At 28.9% G+C, this 17,905-nt stretch overlaps 2 protein-coding genes across 4 annotated transcripts; both read left to right on the top strand.

The window, feature by feature from the left end:
- The first annotated feature begins 293 nt into the window (after nt 1-293).
- Nucleotides 294-7,638, top strand: LOC111403621. Of its 3 annotated transcripts, XM_023032190.1 has the most exons (6): nt 294-1,312; nt 1,405-1,482; nt 4,870-4,969; nt 5,487-5,602; nt 6,355-6,702; nt 7,587-7,638. In XM_023032190.1, the coding sequence occupies exons 1-4, from the start codon at nt 568-570 to the stop codon at nt 5,533-5,535; spliced, it is 972 nt and encodes a 323-aa protein (XP_022887958.1). In that variant the 5' UTR covers nt 294-567; the 3' UTR covers nt 5,536-5,602; nt 6,355-6,702; nt 7,587-7,638. The 3 variants fall into 3 exon arrangements, 2 of the variants coding, with proteins under 2 accessions (XP_022887958.1, XP_022887959.1); XM_023032191.1 differs by lacking the exons at nt 294-1,312; nt 1,405-1,482 and having other exon boundaries at nt 4,942-4,969; nt 6,343-6,702; XR_002704498.1 differs by lacking the exons at nt 294-1,312; nt 4,870-4,969; nt 5,487-5,602; nt 6,355-6,702; nt 7,587-7,638 and adding an exon at nt 2,437-2,521 and having other exon boundaries at nt 1,332-1,482.
- Nucleotides 7,639-11,843: 4,205 nt separating this feature from the next.
- Nucleotides 11,844-16,819, top strand: LOC111404535. The gene is made up of 5 exons (XM_023033328.1): nt 11,844-11,903; nt 15,601-15,864; nt 15,952-16,039; nt 16,113-16,603; nt 16,804-16,819. Exons 2-5 carry the CDS (start codon nt 15,656-15,658, stop codon nt 16,817-16,819), a joined length of 804 nt encoding a protein of 267 aa, XP_022889096.1. The 5' UTR covers nt 11,844-11,903; nt 15,601-15,655.
- The last annotated feature ends 1,086 nt before the right edge of the window (nt 16,820-17,905 follow it).

The raw sequence follows: 17,905 nt of genomic DNA, 5'->3' as shown, positions 1-17,905 counted from the left end.
TTTATTTTCTTACTCTTCGGTAGTAGTATAGCAAAAACTTTTACAACATTACAATAGTATTTATGTTTTTTTTTTAAAAACTATTAATTTTACAAGAATCATATAAAAATGTTAATATTTTATTCCTGCTTTTACATCATATAAGTCTTATTAAAATTTTATTTCATCAATAGTTTAGTCAACACTGTTTATATTTATTGCTATTGCTTTGAAGTAAACAACTTTTTTATTAAACTTCAAAATGCAACTGAATCGTATACTGCTTTTATTCGCCAACAACAAAACTAAAGACAGGCAAATAGGAGGAATCAAATTCAAAGTCCACGCGTTGATCGTCGTAAAAGAATAAATAATTCCACGTTGCATCCTAATTTTCAGACTTCTACTTCAAATCAAGCACGTACTAATATTGTTCATTCTAAAGTACGAGGGATTTCTAACCTATTAAACATACCTACTAATGCATATGTATTACCGACATGGAACTATTGTGAACATTGTGGTGCGCGAAAATTTTATAGAGAAACTAAAGGGTTCTGTTGCTCTGATGGAAAAGTTAAACTTTATATGCCTGATTCACCAACTGAATTGTATAATTTATTTACTTCTAAAGAACCTAAATGCATGGAGTTTAAGAAAATTTCACGTGGATATAATAACCATTTTGCATTCACTTCATTTGGTGTAAAGTGCGATACAGACCTTTTTAGAGCATATAAAGGTATTTACACATTCAGAATTCAGGGACAAGTATATCATTATGTAAATCAACTTCTGCCGGAAAATAATCAGCCTTCTTATATGCAATTATATTTTTATGATACGAATAACGAAGTTGAAAATCGTATGAAAATTTCAGAAAATTTTGTTGAATCTACTTTGATCATTTTGATTGAAATCTTAAAAGTAAATCCGTATAGTAGATTCTTTAGGTCTTTAAGTAATATGACCAATTTGCACGACCATCGAATACAAATAAGATGTGATCCTGGACTTGATCAAAGAGTCTTCAATACTCCTTCAGTATCTCAAGTAGCCACTGTATGGGTTGAGGATGATGACAATGCAAATATTCGTGTTCGTGATATTACTATATATGGTCATTCTGGTGAATCACATAAGGTTCACTATTATTATGGTTGTTATGATCCTTTGCAATACCCTTTACTTTTCCCATTTGGAGAACCTGGTTGGCATGAAGGTATTCAGAGATACCAAAAAACATATTTTGAAACTCAGAATTTACTCGATTGCATAGCTTTTCCTAGCACAGTAAATTTTGCAACTGAAATTATTGCAAAAGAGGCTCAAGGTTTGCTATTAAACTTTTTTATATGTTTACTAATTCATATAAATTAAATGTTCCAAGTGGGTGTAAGATGCATTTTTTTTATCCTTATGCAGTATTCAATGGAATGAGGAAACGATCACAGGTTTCTTGCCGCGAGTACTATTCTTACAAGTTACAAATTAGGCCTTCTAGTAAGTCTGTGTTGCTTCATACTGGTAGACTTTTTCAACAATATGTTGTAGATATGTATGTTAAAATTGAAACTGCCAGATTAGACTATTTTCGTAGCAATCAGAAACAAATTCGTGCTGAACTTTATCAAGGTATTGTGGATAGTGTTCAAAATGGGGAAACAAGAGGGTCAAAAATTGGAAAGAAGATTGTTCTACCACAAACTTTCACATGTGGGCCTAGAGATATGCTTAAAAGATATTTAGATGCAATGGCTATCGTCCAACGTTATGGAAAACCAGATATATTTCTAACTATAACATGTAATCCAAATTGGCCAGAAATTATGCAAGAACTCAAACACAATGACGAAGTTCAAAATCGATCAGATTTAATTGCACGTATATTTAGAGCAAAATTGTAAGAGTTAAAGAACGATTTATACAAAGAAAATATTTTTGGTTCAGTCGTTGCTCATATATACATGATTGAATTTCAAAAAAGAGGGCTCCCTCATACCCATTTATTGTTGATTTTCAATTCTGCCCATAAAATTTGTTGTGCTGAACAAGTTGATATGATAGTGTCATGTGAAATTCCCGATAAGAATAAATACTTGCATCTTCATTCTGTAATTGCAAAACACAATATGCATGGCCCTTGTGGAAACCTTAATCCAAAAAACGTATGTATGTTGGCAAGTAGTGGTTGTAAAAATAAATATCCTAAGGATTATTGTACTAGTACTATATTTGGTGATAATTCATATCCCTTGTATAGACGTCGTGATAATGGTATTTCTATTAAAGTAAGAGGCCAAATGTTAGATAATCGGTGGGTTGTACCATATAATCCTTATTTAAGTGCAAAATTTGACTGTCATATTAACGTTGAAGTATGTTCTTCTATTAAAGCAGTAAAATATTTGTACAAATATGTGTATAAAGGACATGATCGTATTAATTGTTTCGTAGGCAGAAATGAAACAGATAAGGAAATTGATGAAATTTTTGCTTATCAATCAGCTAGATGGATATCTCCACCTGAAGCTATGTGGAGAATTTTTTCTTTTAATTTGTCAAAAATTTATCCTACTGTTTACGCTTTACAACGTCATATTAAAGATCATCAGCACGTAACTTATAATAGTAAAGATGATTTATCTGTTATTATTGGAAATGAGTATACGAGAAGAACAATGCTAACTGAAATTTTTTCGAATGAATGAAGTAAATGAATTTGCTCGAACGCTATTGTATCGAGATTTTCCAACACATTTTGTGTGGAATGCAACTGGAAAAACTTGGACTCCCAGAAAACAACACATTGTTATAGGGTGAATCGTGACAGTTAATCCATCCGAAGGAGAACGATATTTCCTTCGTGTTCTTCTGAATCATATTAAAGGTCCAACATCATATGACAGTTTTAAAACTTTAAATGGAGTAACAGTCAATACATATCAAAAAGCAGCACTTTTACATGGTTTGTTAAAAGGAGACAACCATTGTGAAGAATGTCTATCTGAAGCCATTATTTACAAAATGCCCAATTCTTTTAGATGTCTTTTTGCTACACTTCTTCCACTTTGCAACCCTAATCATCCAAAGTTATTGTGGGATAGATATGAAGCCTATATGATTGATGATTATTTACATCGAAACATATGTGTTAAAGATGCTGAAATACAAGCTTTGGAAGACATCAATTCTATATTAGAATCGTCAGGAAAAAATGTAAATGATTATGGAATAGTTTCATTCTTTGTAAATATAGATGAGACTCAAAGATTGGCAAGAATGATTGTAGAGGAAACAATGAATTTTAATATTCAACGAGACTTTAATTGTGTAGAGAAATTCAATAAAGAACAACGATTTGCATATGATAAAGTTATGGAAAAAGTAAAAAATGACTCAAGTGGTACTTTCTTCATTGATGGTCCAGGGGGAATGGGGAAGACTTTTTTATACAAAGCACTTCTAACTGCTGTAAGAGGTCAACATTTCATTGCTTTGGCAACAGCGTCCTCTGGAGTCGCTGCGTCTCTGTTACCTGGAGGTCGCACAGCTCATTCAAGATTTAAAATTCCTTTAGAAACAATTGGTGAAGTGAATTGTTCTGTTAGCAAGCAATCAGCTTTAGGAATAATGTTGAAAATGTCTAGGTTAATAATTTGGGATGAAGCGCCTATGGTAAATTGTTGCGCTATTGAAGCTGTAGACAGAATGCTTAGAGATATTACTGATTGTAACTTGCCTTTCGATGGGAAAGTGATAGTTTTTGGAGGAGATTTTTGACAAGTTCTTCCAGTGGTACCAAGAGGGAAAAAAGATGATGTAATGAAAGCTAGCTTGGTCTTTTCAGACCTATGGCCTTCCTATTTACGTTTACCATTGGTTGAGAATATGAGGGCAAAATCAGATCCTATGTTCTGCACTTACTTACTCAGAATTGGAAATGGAACAGAAGAAGAACATACTTGTAAGTGCATTATGCTTCCGAATAGTATAATTCTACCATTTGAAGATGAAATCACATCTTTAAAAATTTTGATACATCATGTTTTTCCAAATATACAGGCATATGTTGACAATTTACATAATATAATAAATAGAGTTATTCTTACACCTACGAATGAATGTGTTGATTATATTAACAAGATTTTACTCGAACAAATTCCCGGTGATTTTTCCACATACTATAGTTTTGATGAAGCAATTGACAAATCGGAACAAAGCTTGCACGAAGATTTCTTGAATACTTTGACACCAAATGGTATTCCACCACATGAATTGAAACTTAAGGTAAATTGTCCTGTAATGTTATTACGGGATATTAATCCTTCCGAAGGATTATGCAATGGAACACGCCTTGTTGAAAATTTGAGAAAAACGTAATTCTTACTGAAATTACAACTGGTGAGTATTGTGGGAAATATGTTTTCTTATCAAGGATCCCTTTTATACCTCTTCAAAGTGATCGAAACTCAATTCAATTTAAGAGAACTCAATTTCCAATTAGACCGTGTTTTGCAATGACAATAAATAAAGCACAAGGTCAAACACTTGATTTTGTCGGTCTATATCTTCCAGAACCAATTTTCTGCCATGGTCAGCTATATGTAGCATTATCAAGAGCAACAACGAGCCCATCTCTAAAAGTTTTATTGAAACCATCAAGCATGGACAACTCACATAAAACATATACTAAAAATGTTGTGTACAAGGAAATTCTTTCGTTTATACATTCATATACCTAAAATGTTTGAACAGGTATATTTTTTATCTTCGAGAAATTTTTATAATATGTTCTCGTACAATAGTTTCCTCAATTTTAAATACATGAAAAATTATGTCGTTACTATTTTTTTCATTCTTTGCATTTGCTATAAAAAAATTTCACAGGTTTCATTATCGGGAATGAAAAGTTCTTTTTAATTCTTTGCTACATGTGTACAATGGAATCACTAATGACAACTTCAATTACAACCTGCGTTTGCAAAAGGTATGATTCAAATTTTTTAATGTTAGTTTAATAGTTTGCCTAATTTACTTTAGTAAAATTTCAAAATAAAAAGTAATTTCTCTATTTTTAGAATATATTTACCCTTAAGAGTTTCACATTGTCACATAAATATTCTTCCATCAGTTAAAATGTGCTCTTATGCCAATTATCACAATGTTTAACTTTGTGAAAAAAAAAAATTAGTATGATTATGGATTTTATGGAAACTCAATTTCAGATTCCCTTATTATCAACTTCAAGTTGTTTCCCCTCATATATTTTACAGTCTTTCACATTTTAGATATATGTAATTAATACTATTTCTACTACCTCTTAAAAGAGGGGGTTTATATTACTGTTCATTTATATCACAGCCGTTTACACCCACTGTTCCACAACCGTTTTTTCTACAGTTCACATTTTTTTTGAATAAATGAAACAAAATCTCCTTTCTTAACCCTAAACAAAACTCTAGCTTACTTTCTCAAAACTCTTGCCCTTGTTCTCAAACTTTCAGATTTTGCAACCCGACGGCTAAAGGAGAGATCCATTTGAAGTACACTTGAAATACACTGTCTATGTTCTTGGCAATGGAAGAAGGAGGCTTTTTCTATTATTCAACTTTTGTTTACGGTAAGGGCCTAGCTCTTCTTTTTCTTCTTTTTTTCTTTTCGAGTTAGTGGAGGAAAGTGATAATGAAGAGTATAGGACGATGATGGTCACTGTAGTAAATGGCAGAAGAATCGAAGGCCGTCAAACTTATTTGATAAAGAAGCACATATTAATAACGAAAAAGAAGAGGAAGAACGTTGTAGCCAATAATTTTCTTTTTTAGTTTAGTTTTCGGAAACCTTTTGAGTTGTTGATGAGGATTTAATTCAATTATGTTGATTTGTTATGGTGTTCTAAATCTTGATTGATTCAACTGGATTTCTAATCCTTTTGATTTTCTTTTAATAATCTAATTGATGTCAATTAGTTTGTGAGATAGATTTGTTAAAAACTAGTTTCTCTATGAATATTATAAGTTCCCTAAATTTAAGTCTTAAATATAATTTGTCTGCCCTTTGTGCATCATACGTTCTGATTCTTGGACAGTTTTATGCGACTGTAATTCTATCAATAGGGAGACTAATGCTTGATTTTCCTTTTGAAGCTCATGGTTTATTGAAATCATTTTGCTGCTTCTGCTTCTTGTTGGTTCCACTTGTACACTAATGGAATTGCACTTTAATTGCTTACAAATGATGTGTAAAATACGATTTATGACTTTGTCATCAGCTATTTATAATCTGATTTTTTGCTTTTATAATGAATTAGTCTAATACACTACTTTATGCAAGCTACTTAAAGCATTATCTTAATTTCTCTAGGTGTGGTTGCAGGATTAAATGCTCAACATGGTGTTAATTTAAGCACACCTACGTCTTTTAGCAATCCTGTTGCTGGAGGTAATAATAGTATGGACATGGGGGTAGTTGTTCGCTCTAGCAGACCTTTCGCAATGGTTGATGAAATTACAAAAGGATCTTCAGCAGCAGCAGATGGCTTACAGCTTGGAAATCAAATTGTAAAATTTGGGAATATGAAAATAGGTGAGAACTTGGTACAGAAGCTTACTACTGAAGCTCAGATAAATAAGAGCCATGCAATGCTTGTGGTAGTTATGGGGCAAGGTGTTTTCATAAATTTGACCATAAAACCCAACTCTTGGCAATGTCATGACCTACTTGGTACGTTACATTCTAATCATATTTTATATTTTTCCTTTTCATTTAAACTATGTTTCAATTGGTCAATAAATCTCATTTATGCAAGTGAATCATGAAATGTTCAATTTCAACAAATCATCTTGAACTAAAAATATGCTAATGTTATATATTTGAATTCTGTTGATTTTATACAATAAGATCAATAATACATAAGTTTCTTTTAATTTCGATAGTCCAATAATATTCCTTGTTCTAATTTTTTGAATTGTTGAAATTAATTCGAAATAATCTATAGGAATTGAAACATTTGTAAGTATAATTCGTGTACGGCATTTCTCTTTGAAATGTTATGTAATTTCAATTTATTATTTGTAGAATATTAGACACAGTATTAGTGAAATTTAGTGATCGCTGGTTCAGTATGTGTGAAGATCAATTTGGCTAATTTTCGCCTTGCCTTGTCACTATTATATCTAATTCAGCATTGACATTTTTTTACCTTTCTAGGTTTCTTCAGGTTAGAAATGACTTATATTGTTTGACAAATAAGAAGTTGATTATTGCAATAGATATTAAACCATACATATAAATTTTCTAGATATCTTCTAACTCTTTTCTATAATAGTTTGGACTGCTTTACGTTTTATATAATCTTCATGTCATGCTTGATGTTGTTGTAAACAAGGGATAAGATCTGCTATCTTCATTCGTTCATGTCTTCAGTTAATATAACTTTAGATAAGAAATTCAGTCAATTATATCAAATATGTACTTTTTGACTTTTTGCATCCTTTTGTCTATGTTATTTCAACTCTGGTCCTTCCTAAATGAATGCATTTTGGCAATTAATGCATGAACGTTGGACGTCCTATATCTAATCTATTTATCGTCTTTTTTGTGGTAAGGTAAACCGACAATGAGAAGTTAGCTGATGATGAAGAGGAAACTAAGGGGAAGTACATCCATGGTGATGTATTTAAGTACCTTAAATACAAATTTTTGTTTATAATAAATGATGGTTCAACCTTAGTATCCTTTATTATATTTTCCAATGTCCTGGATTCGAAGTTTTCTATTTACTCTTTCGCTTAATTAAAAACTAATGTTTTTCATACAATTCATACATTTTTCGACCATAAATTGAATTTTCTTCTTACTAATGTAATAAGTGAACACAATAGTTTTTCAAAATACATAAATCCAACAGAAAATAAAGAAAAAAAGACAAAAAACAACGATAGTAACATTTAACCTGATAACACCTATGATAATATAAGTTAAGCTCCCCACAAGTTCGTGAATAGATAAAATTACTTAATAAATAAAGTGAATAAATAAAGTTACTTACTAAATGTATTATGCATGAAGCACTCATATTTGAAACATATGGATTAACAATCCTTCTTCCAATTTTAAATCTAACATAATGTATTAAATTTTAGCAAATTATAAAGTAATATTTTTCAAAATCAACACGTGAACCAGTAAAAAACTAACACGGAAAACTACCAACTTTTTATAAAAGCCTTTTCAATTCTAAGTATATATTTACATGAAATAGATATTTTACAAATGACAAAAAATAGTACGCTACTTTCCACGCACAAATTTTAAACGTATAAACCATCATCAATTATATATATATATATACACATGAAATAGATATTATACAAATGAAAAAAAATAGTGCCAACTTTCCACGCAAAACTTTTTCATATAAACCATCATTAACTTTTTCTTTCACTTTAATTCTCATCCATACAAAAAGATATTTTACAGACCAAGTGTATGGTTGGATATTAAAACAAAGATTCGTCTACTCATGTTCTATCTATTAATATCTGCTTTCGACTAAATAATTTTATGTTACTTTTACTTTCCCCTTCAGCATCAAAATTCTACAACAGTATCGTAAACATCATACTCTTCAACTACAACTGCAAAAGTTTAAAAACTCCGTTTTCGTTTTCGTTTTCTTATTGGTAAGTTTTAAATGTTACTATCGTTTTACTATAATTATCTTTTATTAATCCAAAAGAAGAACGTTAGATTATTTCATAAAAAACTTTTAGAATTAAAAAAATTGATATCATTTTTTTACGATAAATTTAACGTAATATTAACAACTGTAACTATTTGTGTAATAATTTCTTCTTCACATAATCATAGGATATCAAGAATGGCCGCATTTTATAAACTTATCCCACAGATTTCCACTTTTGAGAAGAATTGGACTGCAAAAATCATAGTTGCAGGAAAACAAGTACCTAAAACTGCTCGAAATAACATTAGCCGCTACCAAAACCTTCTCTTAATGGATTTAGAGGTAAATATATATTTACAAATCTTCTTATTTCTATTCTAAATATTTGTTTTCGTAATATATTTATATAGAACTCATTTTTACATTTGAACAGGGTAACAAAGTTACTACCATAATCTATGATACAAATATTACGGCCCTTGCAGATGAGCTAACAATAGGGAAAACATACATGTTATCAAATGCAACTGTAAAAGACAACAGAAATGAGTTCAGAGGCTCGCTTGAAGACAAAGTTTGGACCATAACAGCAAAGACAAAGATAGAAGAACTTAAGGAGGATAATTTAAACCTTCTCTTCTCGAGATATGAACTCACAGCATTCAACAAACTTGAACGATACATGGATAGTAATGAAGAGATAAGTATGATCACAAACACATTAACTTATAGCCAATATAAATTAGTTAACATTTTTTAATCGTTCTATTTATATTCATTTAATCATATACAAAATATGATATCAACACAACTTCTTTTTTGCAAGTGTTATAGAATAGAACTAACAAATTTCTTCTATTTTTCTAACTTTATAAATATCGGTAGTAAATCTCACACTTCATTGTTTGCTTTATTTATGCAGGATTGAAACAAACAAAGAAAAGCTTGACAAATTAATCCAAGATAAGCCATCTATTGCAGTGACGCCACCCAAAATTTCACCTCCAGATGAAAATAAATTCACGCCAGTTGCTGACTTACAGGGAGTCCATTTAGGAGTAATTTCAAAAATGTTTAATTATATATATATATATATATATATATATATATATAATGTTTTTTGACCAATACTAAAAAAATTTACGCTCTTTCTTATTACTATATATTTCTCATTTCGTATGCAGAAAAAATTTTATTGGGTCAAAGCACAATGGAAAATTACTTCAATGAACCAAAAGTTTGGTATATTGCATGTAACAATTGTAAGAAAACGTCAAGTGCAGACTTGGGACAAATTCATAAGTGTCGTTTCTGCAAATTTGAACATGCAAAAGCAATACCAAGGTAACATGTACTCTAAACCTATATTTAACTATTTATTAAGAATAACACTTCATTTAACAAAACTTACTATGTAATTTAATTAACTTCTCTATATAGGGTAATTGCTTTTGTACATATTGAAGACAACTCTGGAGGCTTGGATGCAACCATAATAGGAGAAACCGTAGAAACTTTATTGGAAGCAAATGCCATCCAAATTATGAACCATTTTGAAAAGGTTAACTCCAAATACTACTAAATTTTTAATAATTATTTGCATTTACTTCATCATATTAAATGAGTATAATTTTAATATTTCAGGACGTTGATACACAACTAAAAGATCTCATAAGAACTAACAGCGAGGAAGAACAACTTTTTTACCTCACTTCTATGATTCTACAAGCAACCTATAATCTATAAATCTCCAGTAGAATAATGAGTCTTAGATTCAGTTATATGATTTTGGTTTCTAAATAAAACAGGTTGCTTTAGATATTTTTGGTATGTTTTTGTTGTTAAAAATGTAAATACTGTGAAATCACAGAATTGTACTCGACCCGTGGTTGACACTAATATATAAAACTTCTTTTGCTATCGATAAAGAATAGTTGTGTAAAATACATATATTTTACTTTATCTATTAGTTAAATATTATCTCCTCCTCAATTTCGCTTAATCGAATACGTAATCAAAACACAAGTTCAATATACTTGCATTTTCCATTTTCTAATTTTTTAAATTAATTTCTTTTTTTCTTTGTTCCAATAAAGTTTACCTAGCTTTTAAATAATCTTTTAAACAAATTGTTTCGTTTATATAGTTAATTGGTAATTAATTATATCGTTTATATAACTGTACTCTTTGTGCAAACTCTCTCTTTTATTTAAAAAAACTAAATAATTTAACAAAATAAAAAAAAATTTATTCATTTTCTTTTAATTGCATGCTTGTAAAAAATTAAATTCATCTTAATATATAAATTTATTCATTTTCTTTTAATTGCATGCTTGTAAAAAACTAAATTCACCTCTGGTTTCTTTTAAAATATAAATATTTAATTCATCAAGAAAACACTATGTTATTTTCTTTTTTTATAAACTTAATAATTATAACATATGATAAAGGAAGAATTAATTTCATTGATCTAAATGATTTCACATAGAAAGAATTATGTAACATGATAATTCCCAACAAGATACGTACTACCTTCAACAGTTTAACCACTTATATCCTATCATTTTACTATGAATAAAAAACAGCCTTTTTAAATACATATTTCAATTTATCTATTACTTAAACATAGTTTCCTCTTCAATTTTACATATCTTAAAACATAAGTTCAATATACTCACATTTTTCATTTTGTAATTATTCAACAAAGTCTACTTACCTCGCTTTTAAATGAACTTTTAAACAAATTTTTTAATTTATACCGTCAATTATTTCATTCAATAAATATTTTCATAAACTTACATCAACAATTACATATAATTTTACTTTTCATGCAAACTCTCTCTTCTACATATATAAATAAACGAAAAAAATACGATTTTACAAAATCCAAAACAAACAGAAAATAATTCATAAGTAAAAAACACCAACAAAAAAAAAATATATTCTCTCTAATTAAAATAAAAAATGAGAAAAAAAATAAATAGTAAATGAAACATTTGTACATTTCAACTACCCACATTGTAGTTAACAACATCTATCTACCCACATTCAAACTACTATCCAAACCTACCTATCCACATTTACTAACCAACATTCAAAATACTACCTACCCACATTTAACTACCCATATTCAACTATTTAACCATCCTTTCACTACCATTTCACACATCTCAAAAACATTTTCTTTCAATTTTCAAAGTTCTCAAAAGGAAACTAAGTTCAACCACCAGGAAGAAAGGTAATCTTCTTTCCAATGAAAATAAATTTCGAATATATTTATCCTATAGAGAATATGTGGTTTATCAATTCTATTATATTAGAAAAATCATGCAAAATTATGTGTCACTTTTCTTTACTGCAAGTATTTAATCTGCATTATATACATGAATAGTATAACATACCATGTCTGTCACTGCATAGTCAAACGAATGAACGCATGCAATCCATCACTTCCACCATGTCTTGGGATAAGAAAAAATGTAGAGGAATTCAAAGAATATTTTGGATACAAATTCATCAGCCAACAAATTCTTCAATAATATGAATATCAAAGCTAAAATGAAACCTAAAACTTATTCATGCAAATCTCAATCATTTTCATTTGACCAAAAAATATTGAATCTATCACTAGCTGTTGAACAGCTCCTCTTACTGAACCTTAAGTTTGTTAATATCTCGAAAAACATTTACCGAATCTCAAGTTTGTTAATATCTCGAAGAACATGAAAATTTTGAATTTAGAAAGCACGACTCCTTTGCCAGAATCACTCCAAGCTGCTCGGAGTGACCACGCTCCGGACTGCGCAGAGATCGCTTCGGGCTGCGCGGGGTGATCTTGGCGCCTTTATGCTCCGCGCTGCGAGAGAGATCACTCCGTGCAGCGCAGCACGGAGTGTTCCTTTAGGAACACTCCGCTCTACGCGGAGTGTCTCCAAAACGTTACAATAAAAAAAAAATACATTATACCCAAAAATTTATTATTTATAAAATTAAAAACATTTTACAATAAATACAAATTATAATATAAAACTCATCTTTCATTATTTATAAAATTAAAAATATTTTACAATAAATACAAATTATTATATAACCAGTCATCTTAAAATTTTTCTTAACCGTTTTAATTTCATTAAATAATTATATTCTTTTCCAAAATTCGACTCAAAAATACATTTTTTATATTTAGAATTTTAATATCAAATTTCCATATTCAAGAATAAAATTTTACTTTCATTAAATAATAATATTCTTTTCCTAAATTCGACTCAAAAATACATTTTTTATATTTAGAATTTTAATATCAAATTTCCATATTCAAGAATAAAATAAAATGCGAGGGGTAAATATATTTTAACATTCCTTGTTAAATATTTATTTTTAATCTTTTAATTATAACATTTAATTTCTCGAATTTAGTACTTCAAAAAAATACAAATTTAACACATTTAATATAATTTCTTTTCTACGATCAACTACCACGTCTAATGTAAAAAATTTCAATTATCTATTAACATCAAAAAATGTTTCTTTTACTTAATTAATTTTTAATTACTATAATTCTCAATTACATTATACCATAATTTTTTTTATTAAAAACCCTTTCACAAAAAAATACAAATTTAGTTTCTCGAATTTAGTACTTCAAAAAAATACAAATTTAACACATTTAATATAATTTCTTTTCTACGATCAACTACCACGTCTAATGTAAAAAATTTCAATTATCTATTAACATAAAAAAAATTTCTTTTAATTAATTAATTTTTTAATTACTATAATTCTCAATTACATTATACCATTATTTTTTTAATTAAAAACCCTTTCACAAACATACATATCTTCATTTTTATTTATTTAAATTATACATATAAATTCATTTTATCTAAAGGTGAACATAATGAACTTAATCAAAATTTTCGTTTTTCTATGTTTTATACACATATAGTTATTAACTATCATTTGATTTATTTTAACTTTCGTATAATTTTTTCTTTAAATATATTGCATAAATATTAAAGTTAACAAATTTTATTAATTCGAACTACATATCAATCATAGTACAAATTATGTTGTTTCGATTTATATATTGTACTATTATATTTCTAATATGAAACTGTAAAAATATCATAAAGTTTCATACAATTGTAACCAATTATCCTTTCCATCACAATATATATATATATACAGTTTCACATCAAACAAAAAACACAATGGTTCAAATAGTATAGATATAATACTAAAATTTTTTTTCATGAAGTTGCAGTTTCTAAAATGTTATTCATCATCATGAACAAAATTAGCCAGTTTCTAAAAAATTATGTTAAATTAGTATATGAATAAATTTGTTGACTACTAAACCGTTTTTTATTACTTTTTGCAGATGTCACTAGAATACATATTATCTCCAAATCAATGGTTCTCTGCTACAATTACTCAATTTGCAAATCATCAATATTTTAAGATTTTGTAGAACTTATAAATGCAGATGATCAAGCCTCTTTATTGTGCAGTCCATTCCATGGATTCATTTGTGGAAATATGAATAAGAAGCAAAACGACAAATTTAGTAGCAAGTTAACACATGAGTTCAAAATGAGACTTATAAACTGTGGTAAAAATAATGAAGTTTGGGTACAACAAGACGATCGTGTAGCTCGTTTTGGCCTACAAGAATTTTGTCTCATAACTGGATTGCCATGTCATGAACCTACTGTTGATCTAAATTTTAGTAATACTCGACTTAGAGATGAATACTTCGATGGTTCAAAACGAATAACTATGATAAGACTTTCTGAAGTATTTCATATATGTGAAGATCGAGAAGATAAATTTAAGTTGGGATTAGTTATGTTTGTCGAATATGTTTTAAAACCAACTGGAAGACACATCGATTACAGAACTCTTGGAATGGTTGAATAGCTTGATGAATTTCTTACGTATCCATGGAGACGTAAGGCATATTTTGTTCTATTACATTCATTACAAGAATCACAGCTTGAAAGAATACGAAGAATGCAACAAAATAATCAAGCAGAATGTAAATGTTCATTGCATGGTTATCCACTTGTATTCCAGGTATTTTTCTTACATTTATTCCCTATTCGATATAATTTAATCATGTAAAAATGTTAATATTCCTTTTTACTTATATTTCAGTATTGGATATACGAAACTTTTCCTAAAATTGGACGACAATTTGGTCACCGTATCCGTACAAGTTTAAAATGTCCACGAATGCATAAATGGCAGCCTCAAATGGTATTAGCGGAAAATGTTATTAAAGAATTTTAGCTACTGAAGAGGTATGTTCATTTCAGTATACAATTAAATATATGTTTTATTCTTTATAAATAAATTTTAGAGAATACGTTTGATATTATATTACAATATTACAATTATAGATTACAGCAATTGCAACGTTAAATCCTACTGAAGCAGAATTGGAAACATTCTGGTATACAAATCTTTCACTGCCAATTGACAACCAACATTGTACACTAGACAGCATTGTTAATGGTGAATTGGAAAATACAACAGAACAAATTCGAGCATATAACATACATCCACAAAAAACAACTGTACACAGTTCAAATAGAATTAAATCTACTTCTTTCGGTACTTCAGGCTATGTAACTAAACAAGATATGGAACAGATGTTCAATGTACACAGACAAGATGTCTTTGGTTTCTACGACAGCTTGAAAACACAGATGATTCAAGAAGCAACAAAGCAAGAAGCTCAGTATCATACGATTCTTGAAAATCAACAAACTCTCTGTCAGACACTTCTTGACAATCAAAAACAATTTTTTGAAGTGTAGCAAAAAAATCAACAGGAACATTTTCAGGGCATACAATCTGACATGCATTCTTATGTGGATACCAGTTTCGGTTTAATGAAGTCTTACATTGATGAACAAAATCGAAATATGCAGAATCAGTTAACCAACTGGAAATCACATATGGAATCAATTGTAGCCTTTGTACAACATGATTTGCCCCCTCCAACAAATCAAGCTGAATTTGAAATGCCTTCAACATCTGAACATGCAGAAGACGTCGAAAGATCAACAAAAGAAAAAAAAAGGTAAGCAAAAAGAGACACAATCTCCATCACCAACAACAACGAATACTCTAGAAGATTATAACATCGACAAATACAAAAACATTAGAGAATGGATATCAGAAAATCCATCAGAGTAAGATATTAAATTTAACTTCATTAACTTAAATATTCTATTTTGTATTTTACTTATTTAATAACAATTTCATTTTTTCTTATATAGTGCATACTGGAAAGATGAAATCGGCAATCAATACGCAAGACATTGGCTGATAAATATAATAAATCAAATTAAAGATATAAATATTGTGGTAAGTCAACTTTAGCAATCTTAATTAATTTTACTTCGTTATTAATATAGCTAATTAAAATTTTTTTTACTAGCATATTGATATAGAATTAAAGCTGTTGCGAAGACTCATTCATGATACATCTTCCCCGGTTTCCAAAGAATATGCAATCATGGACTTTCGATTCGAGAATGAATGTGTTCATTGGTACACAACGATCAAACAAGGAGCAACCGCTTCTGTGAATAATTTCCAGGCATTAGAGCAATACACAAAAGGAGAATTACCTACATTTGCTCAACCCTGGATAACATACAACTATTTATTGATTCCAGTCGCATATCCAGGCAACAGTTGGTTTATTTTTCTTATTGATTTTGAAAAGTGGAAATTTCAAGTATATGATTGCAGCCACAACATTCATACACCAGATGCAATCAAGTTACATGCAGCCCCAGTTTTGGATGTAGTACAATCATTATTAATAGCTACTGACATTTTCTTAGGGAAGCCAAATTTACGAAAACATAGAAATAAACGTATGAATTTGGAAATCATACCGTATCTACCTTGTCAAAATAATGGGTAAGTATCTCAACAATTTACTTTAATATTTTTTTTTTTTATAATGTCCCCATCATGTAAAGCAAAAGTTATAATAAGGTAAAAGCATTACCAAAATAAATGTCTATATTCATTAATTAATTTAATCTCAATTTTTTCTACATATACTTTAGTCTTGTTTCTTTCTACTTCTGCTAATAGCTTTTCTCTTGCTTTAATAGGTATGCCCTATCATGATTGATGTTGAAACCAAGAAGAAAAAACTTTTCATCACCCATCATGTAAGTATCATGTATTCAAATATCAAGTATATCAAAGAATTGCCGTTTTAACAATTTCTTATCAATGTTTCATTTTCTTCCTTTTGTAATAACGCTATTAACTTTTGAAAGTGATCATTATAATCTCATTTGTATTTCAATTTTCTTTCTCTACAAGCTTAATTCAACTTTTGAAAGTGATCATTATAATCCCATTTTTATTTCAATTTTCTTTCTATACAAGTTTAATTCAACGTGTTTTAAATACAATCATTATGCAAATAATTTATATATTCATTAAATGTATTATCATTATTCAATAAAACGATTGAAAAAATTGATCATATGAATTTTTATAGAATTTTTATCAACCCTTATAGTAATTTCTTTAGCAGTTTATATGTTTATAAGATTAAGTTAAATAATCTATAATAGTATAATTTATTTATTAACTACTGCAAATGAAATCGTAGAGAAATACTTCTTACCAACTCATTTAGGACAAATAAAAGCAAATCCATATTTATACTTCTCATTTTATACCTTAAATATAACTTTCTAATATATTTATGAACATATATGCTGCTGCACTTATTTTTGCTACTCATTGGGAAATGTAATAAACTTTGAGAATAATTACAGCACAAACGTTTCACATAATTTGCAGAAAATAATAATAACCAAGTTTTCATATACACTTAAAAAACCTATTTCACGCACAAAACAAAATTATTACTGCGAATTTGCCTATTGAAAAGTATAACTACTATTTTCCATCTAAACAGCTCAAAAAAAATTCTACATGAAAATCTTTATTAGAGCATAGTAAATGAAACAAGCTAAAAATAGTGAATTACAATAAAAATTCAATACTAATATAAATCACCACACTAATATCATCTTAAACAAAATTCAAGCCATGCATTGCATGGCCAGGAACTAGTATATATATATATATACCGGGAAGTTTTGCTCGACAACACCTGCCAAAATTTGTGCGCAACATTCAGATCCAGGACTCTCTGCATCACGATTGGGATATTACCACAAACTTAAGACCAAC

The sequence above is a fragment of the Olea europaea genome, chromosome 11 (assembly GCF_002742605.1).
Source record: "Olea europaea var. sylvestris chromosome 11, O_europaea_v1, whole genome shotgun sequence".
Lineage (NCBI taxonomy): Eukaryota > Viridiplantae > Streptophyta > Magnoliopsida > Lamiales > Oleaceae > Olea > Olea europaea.
The sequence above is the reverse complement of the archived record's forward strand: the minus strand, read 5'-3'. Positions and strand labels throughout refer to the sequence as shown.